Raw genomic sequence first — 20403 nt, 5'->3', positions numbered from 1 at the left:
GGATAAATAAGACCTTGGGCACACATGGGTGGGTGGGTGGCAATTGTGCTGTGGGCAAGCAATATTCATGTCTAGGGCCTGATTTCAGAGGCTCGGGGGAAGCAGTTTGTCCCAGGTCACATCACTTGACTTTCCTCTTTCTTTTTAGCTTACAAGAAACTTATGAAGCCAAAAGAAATGAGTTTCTGGGGGAACTGCAGAAAAAGGAAGAGGCAATGAGGCAAATGTTTGTCCAGAGGGTCAAGGAAAAAGAAGCGGAGCTGAAGGAGGCTGAAAAAGAGGTGAAGACTGGAGTACTTGTCTCTCCATGGTTGTGAGTGATAGATCCACTCCCAAGTAGGTGGCTGCTGCCAAAGCACTTTCTGCAGAGTGTGGTTTAGGACTTTCTTATCAAGAATTCTAAAGTTTAACCTGGAGTCATGGGGACGTTAAGGTGTTCATCCTGTAGGACAAAACTAGATCACAGTGCTTGTAGTGTACAACTTAACTGCACCGTGAAAGTGCCATAGTCTTGATTCTGATGGAGAGTTGCAGTGTGGCAAAATTCAAGGAGAGAAACGCCTCTTATACGAGCTTGTTATATGAAAAAATATACCCATACAACTTCCTTAGCATTGTGAAAAAAAATCCATTAATTTACTGACCTTTAAAGAGGAATAAGGCAGAGAGCCCTGAAAATGGATTAAAATTTTTTTACGATTATACTCTCCCAATCTTCTATCGTTTGTGCAATGGTGCGTCACCAGAACACTGCCTGGTTTGTAAACTGTTGTGGAAGGAGACTGTTCCCTGCCCTTTGTCTGCACAGTGTCAGCTCAGGGAGCTAGAAGTGATGTAGAGACCAATGGAAACTTGCAGGCTCAGATCCCGTGGGATCCTTCCATCTTCCTTTTTTCCTGTGAACGGAATATCTGGTAGTGCTGAGTCCTGCTCACCTCTTTCCTTTCCTTCTAGCTGCATGAAAAGTTTGATCGCCTGAAGAAATTACATCAGGATGAAAAAAAGAAGCTAGAGGATAAGAAGAAGTCTCTGGATGATGAAGTAAATGCATTTAAACAAAGGAAGACAGCAGCTGAATTGCTCCAATCTCAGGCTCAGCAGGCTGGAGGATCGCAAACTCTTAAAAGAGATAAGGAAAGAAAAAAGTAAGTTGCTAACCCAGTGGTATTTGCTTTTTGGTAATGGTTCTCCTTTACTATTTTTCTGGGTGTTCATATCTGTCTCCCAACCTAGCCAATCCTATCAGGGGAAGGTTTGCAGACAGATTTAATCCCTAGTAAGGCTGAGCAGTAGCTGGAAGCATTTTACCTTTAGCTGTCATCCTGAAGAGCAGGGAGCAGTGCTAACCTCCCTCATTGCTTCCTGACGGCATGGGAGAGGATGAACTTGGTTTTATGCCCCGAGATTCCCTGCTCCTCCCATGGTCTGTCAGTGCTTGTAATGAAGTGGAACAATATTGGCTGCCAAGGCTAGGGTGTGGGGAGCAGGGATGTCCTGCTGCCCCCAGAGAGCAGTGTGTCCTTACTTGTTTAGGTTGGGAAAAAGCTTACACTGTGAAATTATTCAGGGAGACTAATAGTCCTGAATTTTGGAATCTGCAAAATGTAAGGCTGCAAAATGGGGAGAAAGGTCATAGCTCCTTGTTAGTGCTAGTACTCTTCCCCAGCCCTACATCAGCTTTTTGCCCTTCACAGAAACAGTGTGAGATACTGCATGACTTTAGCAGGAGTTCCCTATGCCAGAGACTGGTGTGACAGGATCCAGCCCCTTGTTAGGGGTTCTGTGATCTGGGCTGCCTGCAGTGCCCATGCCAGGCTCCTAATGCTTTGCAGTTGCTCAAGAGCAGCCAGTTGTACAGCTGAAACAGTCCTCCTGGTTCACCTAGCAATGAGCAGTTCATTTTCTCACTGTGATACGTTTCCTAAAACAGTGCTGTGCTATCTTAGCATGTGTACAAAGAGCAGTGCGCAGATAAACGAGGGTCTGGTTTCTGTGCCACTGCCATAATCCCCTTTCTGCACATCCCTGGGGCAAATCCAGAGCAAATCTTCCCTGCGCTACGCAGTCTTAAGTACATGGAGAAGTGCTGTTCATATGAACAATATGGCACATGCCCAAAGAGCTGACAGGACTGTTTGTCGGGGAAAGTAGCCCTTGACTGTTAAGCTTGGAATCAAATGAGACAGGAGAGGAAAAACCCAATAACCAGAATGAGATCCTGGTTTAGTCATCTTAGTTTTGAGCTGGAGCTGCTTCAATGTCAACATTCTTTTGCGATGAGCAATTAGTGTTCCTGCCCTTTTCTCGCTTGTCCGTTCCTTTTTCCACTGCGTATTTTGATTTGCTCTTTTGAATTACCTTCAGGGGTTTTAATATCTTTTCATACTGAGGAGCCTGATACTGACTGGGGACGGACTTTTCTCCCCAGCCTGGACTATCTGAGGGATACTCAACTGGGTTCTTTCATGCTTAGAGTCTTCAGACATCTGCGCACTAACGACTGCAGATTTCAGCCCTGAGATCAGTCTGGGTCAGGAATGCAGAAAAAGAGGACAACATGCCCTATAGTATGAGCAATTAGTCGCTGTGGCCCAGGTCACACTCTTGTTCTAGAAGTAGTTCTGATTTCAGAAGAGCTCCTTGACACCAAGCACATTCATATGGAAAAACATTGATACCGTCCTTGTCAGTTAAGGACACGGAAAGACACAGAAAACTCCATGAAAGAGATAGGTCAGTGTTAGAGTAAGCCTTGGGAAGATAGTAGGAGGCCCCTCTCTCCTCCAGGAAAATAGCTGTGTTAGGAATGGCACTGCTTTTTTTTACCCTGTAATTTCTCCAATTGTCCTTAATAATTCATTTCAGTATTTAGATCATACATATCTCTAACAATCTATGAATTTCACAAGCTGTAGCTTAATTGTATCTTGTTTACTAGTGGCTGGCAGTACACTAGCCTTTTTCTTTCACAGGTGACTCTTTTAAACCCAAGCTCTGTAATTTGCACTAATCATGACTTGGTTTCTTTTTTTTTTTTTTTTTTTGTTACATCATTATCATCATTATTAGCTCTTAAATGTGTGCTGTTTTACAGTTAGCTGCTGTTTGGCTGCATGGTGCATGAGGCACATTGTCCTGGTAAGCGTCATTAACTAATATAGACCTCACAGTGGGATCAGTTACAGTTCCTAAAAAAGCAGACCCTGCGCAAGTCCAGAAGCCTTTAAGTATTATCTCTGTGTTCCTCTGCTTTTACCCTTACTGTACATGCTCTACTGGTCTCTCTCTACATATGCAGTTGTAGAAAAAGGATGCAATTAAGTTTGTCTTTAAAGATTCTGCAAAGTAAAATGCAGAGAGACTCGGTATTAGGACATGAACTGTAGAAAAATAAAGATTAGGTCCTCTTCCTTTTAAACCTTCCCAGCACTTTGTTGGCTCCATTTTCTTTATTCGATCTCCCTTAGAAAAAAATTATATTCTTTAATCACGTAGGCCATGCTGATACTATGGCAACAATTGCTATGGAGATGTGGTGCTGATGACAGAGCCCAGCTAGCCATGAAAATGTCTTTTCCCTTTCTCCTCCTTCCCTCCCACCCCTCCAAGTTGTAGTGTTAACTTGTAGTTACAGTGCAGGTGAAGGTGGATGCAAGACTAGTTTTTATCCCCCCTCGCTTCACGTACTAACGGATGGTAAAGTCTGCCAAACCTAGAGCTTTCTTTTGTCCCAGAGCACCAGAGAATCACCAGACTGTATGTGTGTATGAGTGTGTGTGTGTGTATGTATGATGAGGGGGCATTAAAGAAGCTACTGCTGCGTAACCGAATCGATATTCACCTGCTAACCAATTATAGTTGACTGTCCAAAACCACAGGAGATGATGGGCTGAGCGTTTAGCAGATAGTGAAGGCTCTGAAGATAGACTGAAGGACTTTATTACATTTTTAACAGTCAAATGGGTGACCCATGGATTAGATATTGAGTTGTAGCAGACAGACGCAGACCCACACTCCTGGGAGCCGTGCCAAGTGTGCCCATGGTTAGGGTAAGGCTAGTGGTAGAAGAGGGCTGTATTCCAGATGTGTCCAGAAAGCCTGCCAGAGCACTTTCCCTCTGAATAAGGCCAGCATCCGAGTTTCCGATGAGTTTTGCCAAGGCGTGGAGAGCTCCTGCTGGAGCAGAGCCCTGTCAGTGGTGTTATGCTGTGTCTGCTCTGCTCCAGTTGCTGTGAGTCTGTCCGGAGTGTCTCTGCCTTCATGTGAGCAGGAATATAAGGTGGCCACATAGTTGTGGGCAGGCTTGCAGAACGGGTAACAGTTGCCTGAAAGGGTTAACAAACCTCACCATAACCAAGTGGCCGCAGTGTGAAGTGCCAGCATCTATTGTAAAATGAAGACTCATTTAAACAAAGACACATAAGACATACACCTGCCTGGCAGGAGAGCAGCATCCTCATTAGTGTTATTAGTTAAACTGCTAATGACAGTGGTCTACGTATAGGTAGGTTGAGTGTGTTTAATTGAGCCTTCTTAATTTGCTGTTGATTCTCTGGTGAGAGGAAAAAGAAAGCTCCCACAGGAATGTCTTGCTCCTTGACAGGGCAGCAATACTTGTTTTCCAAGGCAAGGGTGACAGCACCCCAGGCTGAGGTGCACAGGTCTTTCAGAGAAGGGAGCTGTTGGAACAGCAACACTTAACTATAAAACAACCTAAAAACTCAGCCTTGAGGCCACCCTTGCCTGCAGACAAAGCTAGGGTTTACATTCTCTCCACAATACAGTCCAAGCTAACTTACGGTCTGCCCTTAAATAGGGAAAAGCTGATTCCAGGTTTCCTTCCCTCTTAGCTCCACCAAAGGAAATGGAAAAGCAAGTAAACATTACGCTGTCAGTGAGAGGCATTTGAATTTAATTTTAATGGGACGTTCCACTTAACAGAAGAGCTTCAGAAGGGTCTCGCACTGACTCGAACTGGAGCTTGTAGTTGTCTTGAGCAGTCTGGTTGAATGAATGTCTCTGCTGCCAACAGTAACTGTAAAACAATGAAAAGAACAATTCTCTGCTTATCCGGCTCCGAATGTGGAAAAATAAGCCTAAAGAATAACAGTGTTCATTCTGGTGCTGAGTATGAAAGCACAGCTAAAGTGCAGTTAGAGTGAACATTACTGATTTTTGTTGGTTTTGGCTTGCTTTTAGCAGTCCTCATAACTGTGCCCTGTTGTGTGCCGGGCTTTGAATCGAATGAGGTTCTTTGTCCCCACTATACAAATGCAGACAGTGCCTTTTTCAATGGATGTTTGTCCTTGCTAAATTAAATATGTATATATGGTACTTTTCCATTATTCAGAAAAATACTCTCCATATTGATCCATAAAGTATTGCAGGGCTCCACTGTTTCGCAAGGATACAAACAAGTCACAGTTGATGAGTCCTGTAGCTTGCACAACTGTGAAGGGATTGTTTTAGAAAATAAATTTGGTTCATCCCACTGCTGAGTGTGTGTGGGTGTATGCATGTGTGTGTCTGCATAAAGCATGTTTTGTAATCAAATTAAACCTTATTAACACTTAGAAACATTTCTTTTTGTGTGTGTGTGTGTGTTAGGAAACATTTGTATTCTTATTTTGTTTGAGGTTTTTTTTTTTTTTTTGTCATTAATCCATAAAACCATTAATCTGCCTTTTTCTTTCATTTTCAGTTCGGGTTTCCTGTAGAACCTTTCCCTTCACACCAGAAGCGAATGCCCCCGCATTCGGTTAACACGCAGCTATGCCATTGTGCCTGTTTGCTCACCTTTACTCATTGCTCCCTTCCTGCGCTCACCACTCTGTTTTAAGCAAGAGTCCACACCCTTGGCTGTGCTGGGTTATGGTGGTTCTTGTGAAGAACTCAGCACTAGCCTACGTGGAACTGGCAAGAGATGCTCATTGCTGATACCTCTTCCCCGAGCGCTCGTAGGGCTAGTGTCCCCTCTCCTCAGTTGTTCGGCTTTTTGTCTCTCCCTCGGTTTTGCGCGAGGGCTGCATGGTAAGAGAGCGCGGCTGCACAGTGGGGTGCGTTTAGCCCGTTGTGGGACCGCTGTGAATGCAACCCCACGCTGCCCTGGGGTGGGACGGGCTGTCTCGAGAGACTGGCTGCCCTCTCCCCTTTTTAATTTGCTCTGTCTAACCCCTCATTACTCCCCTGTGCTGCCCTGTGTGACTCAAATAATTTTAAAGGACTTTTTGCAAAACTTGACATCCTGACAGGCGTGGGCCTGAGTCCAAACCTCTACTCCCCAGGCTTGGGGGATTCTCAAACTTGGATCCACGGTTTGCAACTAAGTGTTCTCTGAATGCTGCAGAGGTCAGGAAGGATCTCTTGCCTTGTCTCCCTCTCAGTGTGCTGGCCTGGATGCACATCCTGGATCCAATCTCAGGGAAAGCTGGTCACCTTGCTGTATATATCAGTGTTTGTGAAGAAAGACGATGGTGTTTGACTTTCTTCTCAGTGATTCCAACAATTTCTGGTTTTAATGCAAAAAGTATTACCTTTATTATTTTTTTTTTATTTGGCATCTGTTTAGAAGCATATGGATGCTGGCAGGTTGCTTCTCATATTTTCTATTCAGCAAAAGCCTTGTTTTACTGCAAGATTTGCACTAAAAAGGAGGGTGCTTTGCTCACTGGGGCCCAGGGTTCACTCTGGCCCAGTGCAACTGTGGTTTGCCTGCAGGTGTCTTCTCTGTGTATTTCTGGATGAGTTCTGTTTTTAAATAAAGTCTTCATCAGACAGTGAATTCTGGTTAACATTTACTTCTTTTGTTTTTTTTGTTTTCTTTGCCCTTCTTTTACAGTAACCCATGGCTCTGTACTGAGTAATTACCCCTGAATACAATGGGCTGCAATGGACCTTCATTTACTTGTTAAATCGGAGGGTCTAATAAAACATGACAGCATTTCAGCTGTGACCTTTCCATGGTGTTACCCCTGCTCTCTCCTATATCCTCATTGTGATTCTGTCTTTACGATGTACTGGTGGTTATTGCTTTTATTAAACAATGTAAAATTAGTCCTAACGAGGTTTTGGATGCTGCAACTTTAAATCCCACAATTTTTTTCCCCCTGCAATTAATGGATTCCCCTTCCTTCTGGTCCCTCGCCACCCAGATAAATAAGGGATGTGGAAGTAAGTTCTGTGAGTTATTTTTGCTGGCGAAATAACAACACAGTTTAAGTGTATTTATTGGTGACGTTAAAATGTCAACACAACCTTAGTTTAATTATCGCATAGCTGAGCGATAAAAACTCTTTTCTCTTCATACTTGGTGTCATTTTCATGACATCATCTATCTTTTTTTATTTGCTTTTATTTTTTCTTTTGCTTAATTCACGTTACCTAGACTAGCATGTAATCCTCATTTCCATTTCAGACTTGCTTGTTATGACCCTGATCCTTCAGTCGCGCTGTGTGCAGGCTGAGTTCTCTCTATGTGGGTGAATCCACACGTCCTGACCCCGCTGAAGGATCAGTCTGCATGCTGCCAAACAGTTCCAACAAAAACCCCTTCCCATCCTGGGTTTTTGGAAGATAAGCACACCTCAGAGCTAGCCGTGATAGGTAATGCTGTTTTTAGTGCAAGCCGCTGCTGAGACTTTTACTAGAATGATGCCAAAGCCTCACGACCAGTTTCTGCACACGCCGCGTTCCTCTGCTCACGGCAGCAGCCCCAGATCAAAGCACGGTCTGGCCCCCGGTTCCAGCAATCAAGGCACTTAAAACTCTTGATTGCAATGTATTTTCTCAAGTGTTCCGTTTCACCATAAGTACAATTTTATTTCCCATAAAAATCTTTGACTATTTTGTGGGGGTTTTTTAAAGCAAAATAATTTGAATATTTACTTCTTCCTCTGCTGTCTTGTGTCAGCCTGCTCCCAAAACCAGTCAATACCAGTCCATCGGTGATTTCTACATTATCTGCTAAAAGAACTATTTGATGTGGCTTTTTTTTAACCGTACTGCAGGTTACTGGCTGTTCTTCCTGACCATTTGCCTTAGTAGAAAGTTACTTAAAATGATGTAAAGTCTTTTTAAAGACTTCAAAGAAAAAACGTTTTTACTTGTGCGATGTCCTTGAGGTACCACAAGGAGGTTCCATCTCTCCTCTGTCAGCTGTTCTCATGTTGCATTTCTTTTTCCCGCTTTTTGAATGTCTTTCTCTTTTTTGCTAATCTTCTGGTTTTTTTCTCTTTTTTCCCTTTTCTCTCTCTGTAGCTTTTTTTAATCTGTCTTCGCCAGCTGCACTGGGTCTGAGGGAGAAGACTGCCACTTCTAGAAGAGTTTAAGGGTCTTATGTCTGGGGAGGGGGGGAACAAATCTTCAGTGTTAGTGTCTTGGAAAGAAGCTCTTTTACTGACTTGCATGGTATCTAAAATTGAAGTGTCTTGTAATTTGTGTGACAAGACAGGGTAATACGGGGGAACCGATTGTTGACCTGGAATTTTGGAAGAGCAACAGAAATGTGATGTTTGGACTAATGATGTAGCGAATACATTTTCAAACATTGTTATGGGCATATTTTTTTTCTAATTTTGTCTTTAATAATATAAATGTCACAGGCTTCCATGAGGTGTTGAAGCCTAAGGAATATTTTCAATATGCTGTTGTTTGATTGGTTTTGGAAACTGTGCATTCAGAGTCAAAGGAAATATAAACATGGTGCAATTTGCTCTGTTGGCAGCCACCAAATATTTAATTTTAACAAAGAAATAAAGTAAGAAGAACTGTGTGTTTTCATTGGTGTCCTCCTGTGTCTCACCACCTTATTAAGCTCCGTCGGCTGGTGGACGTGGGTCAAGTGGTACTTATTTTTATTTTTTTTTTCCTTTTTTTCCCTAACTGAACCTCCTCTTGTTCTTTTAAGTTAGAAAAAAAAGTTGGCAGTATCAGGAGGGAGAGGCGATGCTGACAGCTGCTAGGATTATTATAATAATAATAATAATAGTGATCCATCCCCATCCCTGGTGAGTAGGGTGCAGTGTCCTTGAGTGTGCAGGAGCCAGCCCTTGTGCTGCCCGCCCCTGCCTTCCTCCTGCCCCTCCCCTGCCTCCTGCCCCCTTCCCCGCTCCTGCCCCCTGCTCTGCCCCTTCCCTGCCTCCTCCTCCTCCCCTGCCTCCTGCCCCTCCCCTGCCCCCTACTCCTGCCCCCTATTCCTGCCCCCTTCCCCGCTCCTGCCCCCTGCTCTGCCCCTCCCCTGCCTCCTGCCCCCCACTCCTGCCCCCTTCCCCGCTCCTGCCTCCTGCCCCCTTCTCCCGCCCCCCACCTTCTCCCCGCGCCTCCCGCCCTTCGCCCTTCCCTTCTTGCCCCTGGACGCGGGTGACAGTGGCACCCGGTTACGTATTCACTCCGCGAAACGCTGAAGAACCAGCACTGTTTAGCCTGACACCTTTCTAACTTTAATGTAAAATTTTAAATAAAAAGAAAAAAAACGAAAGCGGGTGTGCCTGCTGTCCTGTTTGCTGCTGGCGGGGCCGGGTCTGAGGGGGCTCTCGGCCCAAGGCAAGCTCTGCTGGGCCCGGCCCCGTGACACCGGGCTTTGGGCGGTCACTGAAAGGGAAAAGCCGGCGCCTGCGGGGCGGGGGTGCCGTTCTGGCGGCGCTTTCGCTCGCCCCTCGGGCAGAAGCGGCCCCGGTCCCCTTCTAGGCGCTGCCCCGCCGGCCGGTACCGCGGCTCTGCACCGAGCGCGTTCTTAGGGGAGGGAGGGAAGCCTCGGTTTCCTCCAGCCCGCTGCCTGCCGGGGTGGCTCCCTCAGCGGCCGTGCTGGCGGACTGCCGGCGGGCCGGTCCCTCCCTCCCCCCGCCCCCTCTTTACCGGAGGCCCGGCCCGGCCCCCTCCCGCCGCGCCGCTCCCGCCGCCGCCGCCAGGGGGCGCCGAGGCGACCGGCCGCCCGCGGTTTCTCGCGGCTTCTCGCGCACTTGTGACGCGCTGCGCCACGTGACGCGGCGCCGGCCGGGCGGCTCCGTGCGAGCGAGGGGAGAGACCGGCGCGGGGGGGGAGGGGGAGGGAAAGGAAGGGAAGGGGGGCGCGAGCTCCCGCCGCACCGGCACCGGGCACCGGAGGGGGGCGAGGCCGGGGCCGGCGGGGCCGAGGCTAGGCCGGGCCGGCGCTCCCCGGCGGCCCGCAGCGAGCCGCGGCCTGGTCCGCACGTGGGGCCCGGCGGCCACCGGCGGGGCCGGCCCCTCGGCGAGGCGGGATCGCCCGCCGGACCGCTGCCCGCCATGGCGCCGCCGGAGCCGGAGGCGGTGCCCGAGTCGGTGCTGGAGCAGTGGCGGCAGTACAACGAGACCGAGCGGCAGTGGGGGCTGCGCCGCCGCTTCATCCTCCGCCACCTCCACGGCTATCCCGGCGCCGCCATCGACCAGCTCCTCTCGCTCTCCGTCCTCTGGACCAACCACGTCTTCATGGGCTGCAGGTGAGTCCCGGCGGGACGTCCCCGGGGCGGGGTGGGGGAGCTGAGGCGGACCCGGGGGCGTAGGGCGGGCCCGGGGTTGTGGGGAGTCCCTGAGGCGGGCCCGGGCCCCTGAGGCGGCCGGACGGGGGTGGCCGTGGCGGCCCCGGCCGCTCGGTCCCGCTGCCTGCTGGGGCCTGGCGCTCGCTGTCAGGCCTGGGGTGCCCTGGTCCGTCAGCCGGGCTCGGGAGGGCTCCCCCGAAGAGGCGGCCCGGGCCGCTGGCGGGAGCCGGGGTGGAAGTTCGAAGCCGCCGCCTGGAGCGGGGCCGGGCTCCCCCCCCGCCGTTCCGGGGCAGTTTTCTTTGCTCGAATGTCTGTGTCTTTGGGTGCGGAAGGGAGCAAACTGCTGGAAAAGTCTGTATGTGTTTTGAAAGTAGTTCTTGATGTCCCACCCCCGAGGACTCGTCAAGCACGTGCTGTTGTGCTTTGTATTGCAAGTGGGAAGAAAGCGTCCCCCCAGGGTGCTGTATAGCAGCTTACACCGTCCCCTCAAAGCGCAGTTTCTCTGAGAGAAATGGGGCCGGTGAACGGAAGAGGTTTCCCTTTATCAGGATTCCTCTTAACGTGCAGAAAGCGCAGCCCGACCGTAACCAGCGGGGCTGTGGGATCTGCGGAAGCGTCACCCACGTCCCGACTGACACTTTTGATGTTGTGATTATTTTTAACCGGACATAAGGCTTTAAAGACAGAAGCAACTGTTTAACGACTAACTTCAGCAAAATGTGCGGCGCCAGAGGAGCATAGGAGCATAGCACTGAAGGGCGTATAATTTGGCTTTTATTCGTGTTACTACCCCAAAGCCTTGTCGGGGAGTATCTTGTGTCATTTGTACAGAGCCAAGTCAAGATCTTTAAATGTAGATCTGCATGTCTTCTTTTTTCTTTCTGGTCCAAGTACTGAACTATTCTGCTCTGCAAGCGCCAAAATTGAATGTAGTTTTAAAACAGCTTCAAATTCCAAAGCTTGAGCAGTACATTAAAATTGAGCCTATCTTCTTGAGATGTAGTCTGTTTGGTCTGTTAGCTCATCCTAATGTGTTTATGCAGAGGGCCTTCTTTGTGATAGTGCTTTTGGGAATCGGTGCGATAATACGGTTAGAGGGTGCTGATAACAGAAATGAAGAGCTATGTGGCAAGATCTCAAATCCTAAAAAGTGATGCAATTTAAGCCTGTAAGTGCACATACTTTCCCTGATGAACATCTGTACCTGCATCTCTCAGGGCAGACGTGAGCAATAGATTTAGGCATGATGTGGTGCGGAGCCATTATCAGTGAGGATGTTTCCCCAAAGCTTGTGTTGTGCAGGAACATGAACTCACCGCACGGGCACGGTGAACGCGCTGCTAAAGAGCAATTGGCAGCTTTACTTGGAGTTGTCTTCTACAGCTTTCTCTACAACTGCCCGTGCTGCCTGGGAAGAGCTGTTGTTGCTGTGTCAAGTGAATAACTTCAAAGTTTGGGGGATTTTTGTTGTTTTCTCTTAAGCTTGTTGGTTGTTTTTTGGTTTGGTGTTTTTTTCTTGTTTGTGTTTTTTTTAACTTTGATCACTTGCTAGCTGAAGACAACCTGTGTGTCAGAGTCAATACAAATCAGAGTCCTTGCTGATGAAATCTGAGGGAGCGTTCTGCTGGGGAGTAATCTGGAGAATGTCCAGAAGGCTTAGAAAATATGGTCTGTGAGGAAGAAGTTAAGTAACAGGATTCATTTAGTTTTGGGGTTGGTTGAGAGAAGATGCATGTTTTTTCAGATATGTTAAAGGTGGCTGCAAAATGGGGGGAGGGACCGTTATGCTCCGGAGCTACTGGAATCAGGGTAAGAGGAAACATATTGAAGTCACACCAGGGAGACTTTAGTTAGGCATTGGAGGCTTGGGATTCCTCTGCCTCCATGTGCGGTTTCCATGACCTGGGAATTCGAAGACCAGGGTAGACAAACATATGTTGGGACTGGCTGATCTTCCCCTGGGCAGAAATTTGAGCCCCAAACATTTCCATCCTTTGTGGAGTGACACACTCATGTCAAATCTAATGCTGTTCTTACACACCCTGCTGGAAAAGGACATCGTCCTTCATGTTCCCTTCACGGGTAATGTACTCTTCTCCCTGTAAACCAGAGAGAGGAACAGAGATTCCCACCCCTGTTCCTTCTGCAGGAGGATGAGGGTATCACCACTGTCTCCCTTTGATGCTTCTTGGCATTTTCTCCCCACGCACAGTTCCACTGCACCCCAGCTCCTCCCCGCTGGGGCTGAGCTGTGCTGGGTACCTGCGGGTGAAGCAGGGCCCGCGCTAGTCTGTGTTCAGAGTTCTCACTCGGTAATTTAAGCGGATCTAACTTCTGCCTGGCCCTCTAAATCAGGGACAGGAAGGGCATTTCTTGGGTGGAGAGTGAGGAGATTTCAAGAGCCCTTGGAATGGTAATATTTAAAAGCTGGTGCAAGTCACTGCAGCGCTACCTGTTGGGACAGCTGTGGACTCCTGTCCGTGGGCAGTGACCTGATGCTTTTTGACTTTTGAAGGTGAGCACACCATGGAAGAGGTGCAAGATTGCCTTTTCTCCTTTCTGAACCACAGTTTGAAGCTGCCAGGCTAGTTTCAGGCCATGTTTGTAGGTTCTTCTTGGTTAGAAAGGTTTGAGTTTTTTTCTTGTTTGGCTTCAGTGTGCAGATAGCTTGAAAACATGTGACAGATCCCTGGAGGAACGGAAAATTTAAATGGTCAGGGGTGTAAGGCCAAGAGGGGGGGAGTTGTACGGTGCATGTCCTGCCTGTGTGCAGCTTCGAGTGTGCTGCAGCAGAGCCAGGGTCTGCACAGAGCTAGTGACAGCCGCCTCACCTCTGTCGTGGCTCAGGTCAGTTACAGCTACCAAGCTGGAAATTAGTATGGCTTTTTAAAGAGTGGTCGATAAAAGCTGAGCAGTGCCTTTGTCATCTGACATCTGTGATTTCAGTATTGGTGATGTGCCGTCTGTGGCTGCTGTCCCAGACAAGACCAGTGCCTGTCAGTCGCTCCTGTGCTTAGTTCAGAGAAGCTGTGATGGCCGTGGAGAAGACTCTTCCATGCCTCTGTGTTCCTAGCAGCTCTGCCAAATTTTGACAGATAATGCATTTAAATTTAAAGTTTAAAACACCATCAGTTTGGTGGCTGCACGGTTTGTTATTCACAATTGGGTTCCCTTAGATCCAGGTGGCTTGCGAGCTCGTGTGCAGGCTGTCTGCAGGCACTGAACTAGCTACAGCATGAGGCCCGTGGTCAGGTCCCGTGTTAATGCTCCCAACAAAATCAGGAGGAGAATCTCCCCTGAACCAGGTACCATGTCTCAGGCAACTGTAGTTCTTTTGCATAATAAAAGCTTGTGTGTGCATGTGTGTGTGTGTTGCCCCTGTGGGACCAGTTCTAAAGTGGTTTGTTGTTGAATCCACACAGATATGGCTTGCAGGTCATGGAGAAGGTTCTCAAGATGGCTGAAGGCATCGATATCGGGGAAATGAGGTCGTACGAGTTGGTCCCTAGCAAGAAGCTAAAAAGACACCGCTCTCCATCTGACAGTGAGTATATCTGTCTGTGTGTCAAAGGAGACTGTCACTGTTTGGTGGGCATTAGTGGGAGTGTGGGGAGGGCGGTGCGCCACGGGCCTGCCTCCAAAAGAGCCAGTGTGGCAAACTGAAGAGAAGCGACCATCGTGTACTCCTACTTGACTGCAGCCATTTCCCCTTCTCTGTTGCGGGGTGTACATCATTCATGCAGAGCTCTCTTTTTGCTGTAGAAAATATCGGGTTTTTTGTTGAAATTACCAGGTAATTGATTTTCCCTAGTGATAGCGTTAGGAAATAGAATCTATGAAATTAAATTCCTGTCTGCCCTTCTTCACTGTGCTGAGGGGTGATGTTCTGACCTGAGAAGGGATTGTATGTGTGCATGGAGATGTGGGGTTCAGCTGATTGATGATTGACCTGCCTGGAGCACTGGAGGGTGGGGTGACTTCAATTTTTTATTTATTTTTTTTTTCCCCCTCCCTACTGGGTATGAAAGAGTCCTGCATATGTCAGCCCAGGCCCACGGTCTCAGGGATTGATGTTTGTTCCAGCTGTAGCTTTTCCAGCAGAGGAAATGCAGCAGGCAGAGAGGGCTGGCGGTTCAAGGGCTCCATCCGCTGGCTCCTCTCCAGCACCTTCAGAGCTCCCTGCCCTCTCTCCGGAGGGAGCGGCAGGAATTGCTCACACGTGCAGGTGCAGGTTGCGGATGTGAGCAGGCAGGCCCTTGCTTTGTGAGGCAGCATCAATCGGTAGTTTGGCTGTTGAAAGCACAGGACTGCTCTAGGCTTGGATGTAATCCCTAGCTCTGCCACAGTTTCTTCCCTTACTTTGACACCCAGCGATCTTTCTGTGCTTCCATGGGCTGGCTGCAAAACTGACAAAAATACTGCCTTTCTCCCACGTTTTGTCTGTCTCGGGCAGCAGCTCTGAGGGGAAGGGTTCTTTGCTGCATGTTACACAGGCAGCATAAAGAGCTGTTCTGCCGGTGAGAGCCTATAGATGCTGCTGCAGTGCAATCGTCAAAATACCAAACTGAGCAAGAAACGTGAACCTTGCCATAATTCATCAAAACTGACAACTGAGGGATTTAACACGTGTAAGAACTTTGTCACCTGATTTAAATACGAAGGCCTGTTTATGCTGTATGTGCTGTATGTGAAGTGTTTTTTTTTTTTTTTTCATCTGCAATGAGCTAGGCTATGATAAATATGCTATGGTAGTGTGATGTCTAGACAGATGTGTTGCCTGACCTATATTACGGTTGCACACATTGGCATTAGATTAGGCAGCTCGTTCCAAGGTGCTGAGGTGGCCTTTCGCTCCTCTGATGAAATTACAAGCAAGTCCCACTTCAGCGTGTGGGGGCTAAATCTTTCACAGGAGAAGTCTTGTATAACCGTCTTTTAGATGTAATGTATTTGCTTATCAGCTATTTGATTCTCATTTTCTGTGGTGGCTGTGCATATCAGGATATTGTGCCTCATTTGCATTTCTTCTGGTTAAGAAACAAGAGGTCTCCCAGTAATGTGCAATGGGCACCCCCAGCCACTGCAGCTGTCACCTGGGGCTCGGGCAGATTTCTCCACTTTTGGTATCCTTTAGTCAAAGGTAGTTATATTTACAGAAAATACACTTCTATTAACACTCATTAACAGCCCTGCGTGTTTTGGAAGGGAGGTTCAGTATCACTGTGTTTCTCCACCAAATGAGAAGACCTGAAGATAAAGTAGTTTATCTGGGATCATCCCACAGCCCTGCGGCAGAGTCAGAGCTGAGGCTGTAGTTCCGCTCTGGTGTTCCATCTTATTGGCTGTAGTTTTTACTTTGTTTAGTAGCTTTGTATGGATTAACTTCAGACATGACTGGATGGATTCAGTGGGCAGAGAAATTGATTAAGACCTAAAACCTATGTAACTAAACGTGTAGAGATTTTTGTATGGTGGCTGTGGGACTGGAGATACCACTGTGGTGACCTGTACAAAAACAAATGGTCTTATTTGATCAATTGTGAATGTCTTTGGAAGGAAGCCTCTTGGTTTGTGGCTAAGAAGTAGGAATCCTGTGTTCAGAGCCTGCAGTCTCCTCCTGGAGATTGCTCTGTGAAAAAAATTGTCTCCCTGTCATAGCACGAATTGATGATCTTGTAATTTTCTTCCGCCCCATAGGTCCTGAGCTGGAAGAGACTCCTGAGCCGCCCAAAAAGATGGTCCCCAAGTTCCGGGTGCGACCACGTTTTGAACCCATACACTTTGTCACCAGTGCTGAGAAGGGTGACAAGAAGGAAGAATCTCTGGATAACCAAATGCAGGAGGTGAACCAGGAGGCACATACGAACAGCATAGCGCAGCCAGCTGAAAATTGTACGAATTCTTTTGTGAGTGCACGGGAGGCAGATGCCCAGCTCTCCAACTCCACTGGGTTTGGCTTTGCAGGCCAGGCAGCAGCAGCCCAGAAGGCTGTGAATAGTGTGGACTCCACAACAAGCAGCACGTTGCAGGTTTCTGTTTCTCCTTCAACTGTCCAGTCTGCATCAGAGTCTTTCCCTCCGTCAGCTATAATGCTGAAGCAGAGTTTTATTGAGAAACTGTCAGCAGCTGTCTGGAAAAATCTTACTAACCCAGATGCAAACACTGGGACTGATAAAATTAACTTTACTTATCTTTTGACGCGTTCAATTCAGGCATGCAAGACAAATCCTGAATATATTTATGTTCCTCTGAAAGAAATCGCCCCTGCTGACCTCCCCAAGAGCAAGAAGCTCTTAACAGATGGCTTTGCTTGTGAAGTGCGATGTCAGAATGTCTACCTGGCCACCGGTTATGCCGGCAGCAAAAACGGATCCAGGGATCGTGCCGCGGAGCAGGCGGTCAAGCTGCTGAAGAAGTCTGTGGAGGTTCGAGTTGTGCAGCGGAAGTTCAAGCACACCTATCACGAAGACTTGGTGGTGTGCGAGGCTGGCGTGAGTCGCCCAGATTTCCCTCCTGCTCTCAAACCTCACGAGGAGTTTGTAGTTGCCAACAGGGACTGTGTCCCCATGCAGCCCGGTACTGAATCTGTGAAAGGTTCCACTAATACCAACAAACACTGGACTAGTTTTGTCCTCACAGAGAACGCCAGTGACGCAATAGGAATACTTAACAATTCTGCCTCATATAACAAAATGTCTGTTGAGTATAAATATGAATTAATGCCCAACCGCTCGTGGCGCTGTCAAGTGTATCTACAAGACCACTGCTTGGCCGAGGGATTTGGCACCAAGAAGACCAGCAAGCACGCAGCAGCCGAGGAGGCTCTGAAAATTCTGCAGAAGATGCAGTCAAATATAGCAGCCATCAAGGTGACCCAGGTTCAGAAGGTGGGCTGCTCGTCGCGGGGCTCCGGAAGGAAGAAGGACCTGAAGGACCTCGTGGTTTATGAGAACTCCAGCAATCCCGTGTGTACACTGAATGACACCGCCCAGTTCAACAAGATGACGGTGGAGTATGTCTTTGAAAGGATGACTGGCATGCGATGGAAATGCAAGGTGCTGCTTGAAGATGAATTCATCGCAGAAGCAGTTGGAGTGAAAAAATCTGTCAAGCATGAGGCAGCAGAGGAAGCTGTGAAAATCCTCAAAAAGACTCAGCCAACTGTTGTTAATAACCTGAAGAAAGGCACCGTTGAAGACGTCATCTCCAGAAATGAGATTCGGGGTCGATCGGCAGAAGAGGCTTTCAAACAGAAGATCAAAGAAGACAACATCGGGAACCAAATTTTAAGAAAGATGGGCTGGACAGGTGGTGGCCTAGGGAAAGACGGTGAAGGAATTAGAGAGCCAATTTCAGTGAAGGAGCAGTTTAAAAGGGAGGGACTTGGGCTTGATGTAGAAAGGGTGAACAAAATTGCTAAAAGAGATATTGAGGAGATCATTCGAAACTATGCACGCTCAGACAGTCACATTGACTTGACTTTCTCTAGAGAACTGAACATGGACGAGCGGAAGCAGATACATCAGATCGCCCAAAAATACGGTCTTAAAAGTAAATCTCACGGGCAGGGCCACAACAGGTACCTGGTGGTGAGCAGGAAGCGGCGCAAGGAAGATCTGTTGGACCAGCTGAAGCAAGAAGGCCAGGTTGGGCATTACGAGCTTATTATGCCTCAGGCAAACTGAGGCCAGGTGTCCCATTTTACCGGAGACTGAGCTTCCTAGATATTCGATTGAAGAAAGAGATGCTGCATTTTTTTTGTTGTGGGTTATATTAACGTTAAAGCCTCTCACTTCGTTAATATAATTTCTAAAATGTTGTTAGACCTTTAGAACTGAGCAAGTTCTGTCCAAGTATATTAGCACAACCCAGAAGCAGTAGTGCTGTTACTGTACGTGTCTTTGATATTACTTGTTCCTTCACATTTTAATAGTTTTATAATAGGAAAAAACACCATGTCCAACGAGAAGGAATTTGACATAATTTAAAATTATAGTTCCCTTTTTCTTCTTGACCAAGGAAGGAAAAAAATATGCCTTTTTTTTTAAAAAAAAAAAAGTAAAATCATAAAAAGCAGAGGAAATGCAGTCCAGGGGAGTAAACCTGTATGTAAAGTTGGTATTAATGACAATAAAAATAAAGTTTTATTTCTGGAAAAAAACCAGGATTTGTCACACTCTGTACAAAAAATAATATGTGTGAAAACGGCGTTTATTCTTGAGAAATATATCTAGCGCTCTTGTCTCTGCTGTGTATGTATGTAGAGAGATGTCCTTAATCAGTTTAACAGTTTGCTTTTATTCATAGATTTCTGCCTTGAGTCTCCCATCCTGAGAGTCACTGAAGGCACCTCAGTCGTCAGTGTATTGGACTGGTAATTCCAGTGCATTTTTTGCCTTGACATGTGCAAATACCACGCTGAAGTGTGACATATAAAAACCGGAGGTAAACGCAGAGCCCACGCAGCAAAGATGCTCCTGGAGCTTGTGGGGACTGTTATATAACTTATTTTTTTACTTCCAATATAAGCTCTTTAATCCCGAGCAAAATCAAATCTGTGCCTAATTATTTCTGTGCTCCATTACTGTACCTGTGCTTGTGTATGTCAAGGGCGATGGACAAGTAAAGGTTCTGGTGTTGCTCCGACGTGTGGTGTGAGTGTGGCCTCTCTCGGGGACGCCGGAGCGTTCTCCTTGCCCAACGGCGGTGCCGCAGGACACGCTGCTTCCTCAGCCTTGCGGGAGCGCTGGCGTCCTGCTTGGGAAACAGGCTGAAATGGGCCTTGGAGGAGCCAAGAGTGAGACGTGCCGAGAGCTTCTGGGTTGTTTCTGTCACCACTAGGGCTGGTGGTGATTCTTGAGTCCAAAGCCAGTCCTAATGAAGTGGGTTTTGTCTGTTCTCCTGTTGCCTTGTGTCTCAGCGATCGCTTTTGGTTTTCTGCTGCCTGTATTTGCCTTTCCGTCTTTTTACATCATCCTCTGCTTTTTTTTCCCCCACCTACTGTTTCCCCTTTAAATACTTTCAGGGCTGAGGAGAGGGTGGCTGATCTCTACTGATGAAGCAGAATTTCCTGTCGATGTGCAGTTAGAGGCATTTTCGTCCCCTCAGTGTGAAAAGGAAGAGGCTGCCCTAGCAGGTAAGACCCTCCTCGCTGCCTGGATGGCTGCAGCTCAGCTCCTGCTGGCCTGGATTGTGGGATACAGACGTGCTGCTGCTGTCTTGGTAGAAAAATGGCCTGGCAGCTAATTCTGAAAGTATGTTGGTTGGTTGGGTTTTTTGTGTGCATTATTCCCTCTCTCTGCTGCTGAATTCCGCTCTCCAGAGCACTGGGCTCTAGCAGATGGTGATGTAGGAGTGGAAGAAGCCTGGTACTTTCTAGGCAGATATTCCTGCAAGCAGGAGTGCAGCACCCCCCCCACACACACACTTGGCCTTCCAGCCGGTCTCCAATTCCTGCTGAGGGAGAGAAAGGCAGCAGGAGCACCACAGCCATGTTTGGGGTGAAAAATGCCTCTTTTGGGGGCAGGGGGAGGGCCACAAAACAGGCTAAAGGGCACTGCTTTCCCGTCCTGGGTAGTGGCTGTGACAGCCCCCCATCAGTGCCCGCTGTGCGGGGCGTTACCTCTCCGAGTGACGGCCTGACCTAGTAAAGGTGAGGGTTGGGTTATTTGTTGGGTGTTTTTCCACCCCCCGGCTCTGTGCTGCTCTTATTTCTGGCTGCCTTAAGAGTCCGCTCCATCCGTCATCGTTGTTGTGTTTTATTGACTAAAAAAATGCAAAAGCGGAGGGACCGATGCAGGGGCTCCTGTGACACAAGAATGACTCGGAGCACTCAGAAAGGGTTCTGCTTCCAGCAGCTTGCAGAAGTCGTTCAGCGGGGCAGGGGCAATGGTTGGATTGTCCTACCCCCT

At 47.9% G+C, this 20403-nt stretch overlaps 2 protein-coding genes across 6 annotated transcripts in view; both read left to right on the top strand.

The window, feature by feature from the left end:
• SEPTIN6 (septin 6) overlaps positions 1 to 8777 on the top strand; it is a 31599-nt gene extending 22822 nt beyond the window's left edge. For 2 of the 5 annotated variants that reach the window (XM_074147506.1, XM_074147505.1), the window contains exons 8-10: positions 149 to 281; positions 955 to 1145; positions 6839 to 8771. In XM_074147506.1, coding sequence (XP_074003607.1) covers positions 149 to 281; positions 955 to 1145; positions 6839 to 6863 — 349 coding nt within the window. In that variant the 3' untranslated portion in view covers positions 6864 to 8771. Of the gene's footprint in view, positions 1 to 148; positions 282 to 954; positions 1146 to 3094; positions 3139 to 5701 lie in introns of all 5 variants that reach the window. The other 3 variants (XM_074147509.1, XM_074147508.1, XM_074147507.1) reach the window with 3 other exon arrangements.
• A 1482-nt stretch (positions 8778 to 10259) lies between these two features.
• NKRF (NFKB repressing factor) lies at positions 10260 to 18640 on the top strand. Its single transcript, XM_074147170.1, has 3 exons — positions 10260 to 10453; positions 13915 to 14036; positions 16190 to 18640. Exons 1-3 carry the CDS (start codon positions 10260 to 10262, stop codon positions 18175 to 18177), a joined length of 2304 nt encoding a protein of 767 aa, XP_074003271.1. The 3' UTR covers positions 18178 to 18640.
• The last annotated feature ends 1763 nt before the right edge of the window (positions 18641 to 20403 follow it).

The sequence above is a fragment of the Numenius arquata genome, chromosome 5 (genome assembly GCF_964106895.1).
Source record: "Numenius arquata chromosome 5, bNumArq3.hap1.1, whole genome shotgun sequence".
Taxonomy (NCBI): domain Eukaryota; kingdom Metazoa; phylum Chordata; class Aves; order Charadriiformes; family Scolopacidae; genus Numenius; species Numenius arquata.
This window is presented reverse-complemented; position numbering and strand designations above follow the sequence as displayed.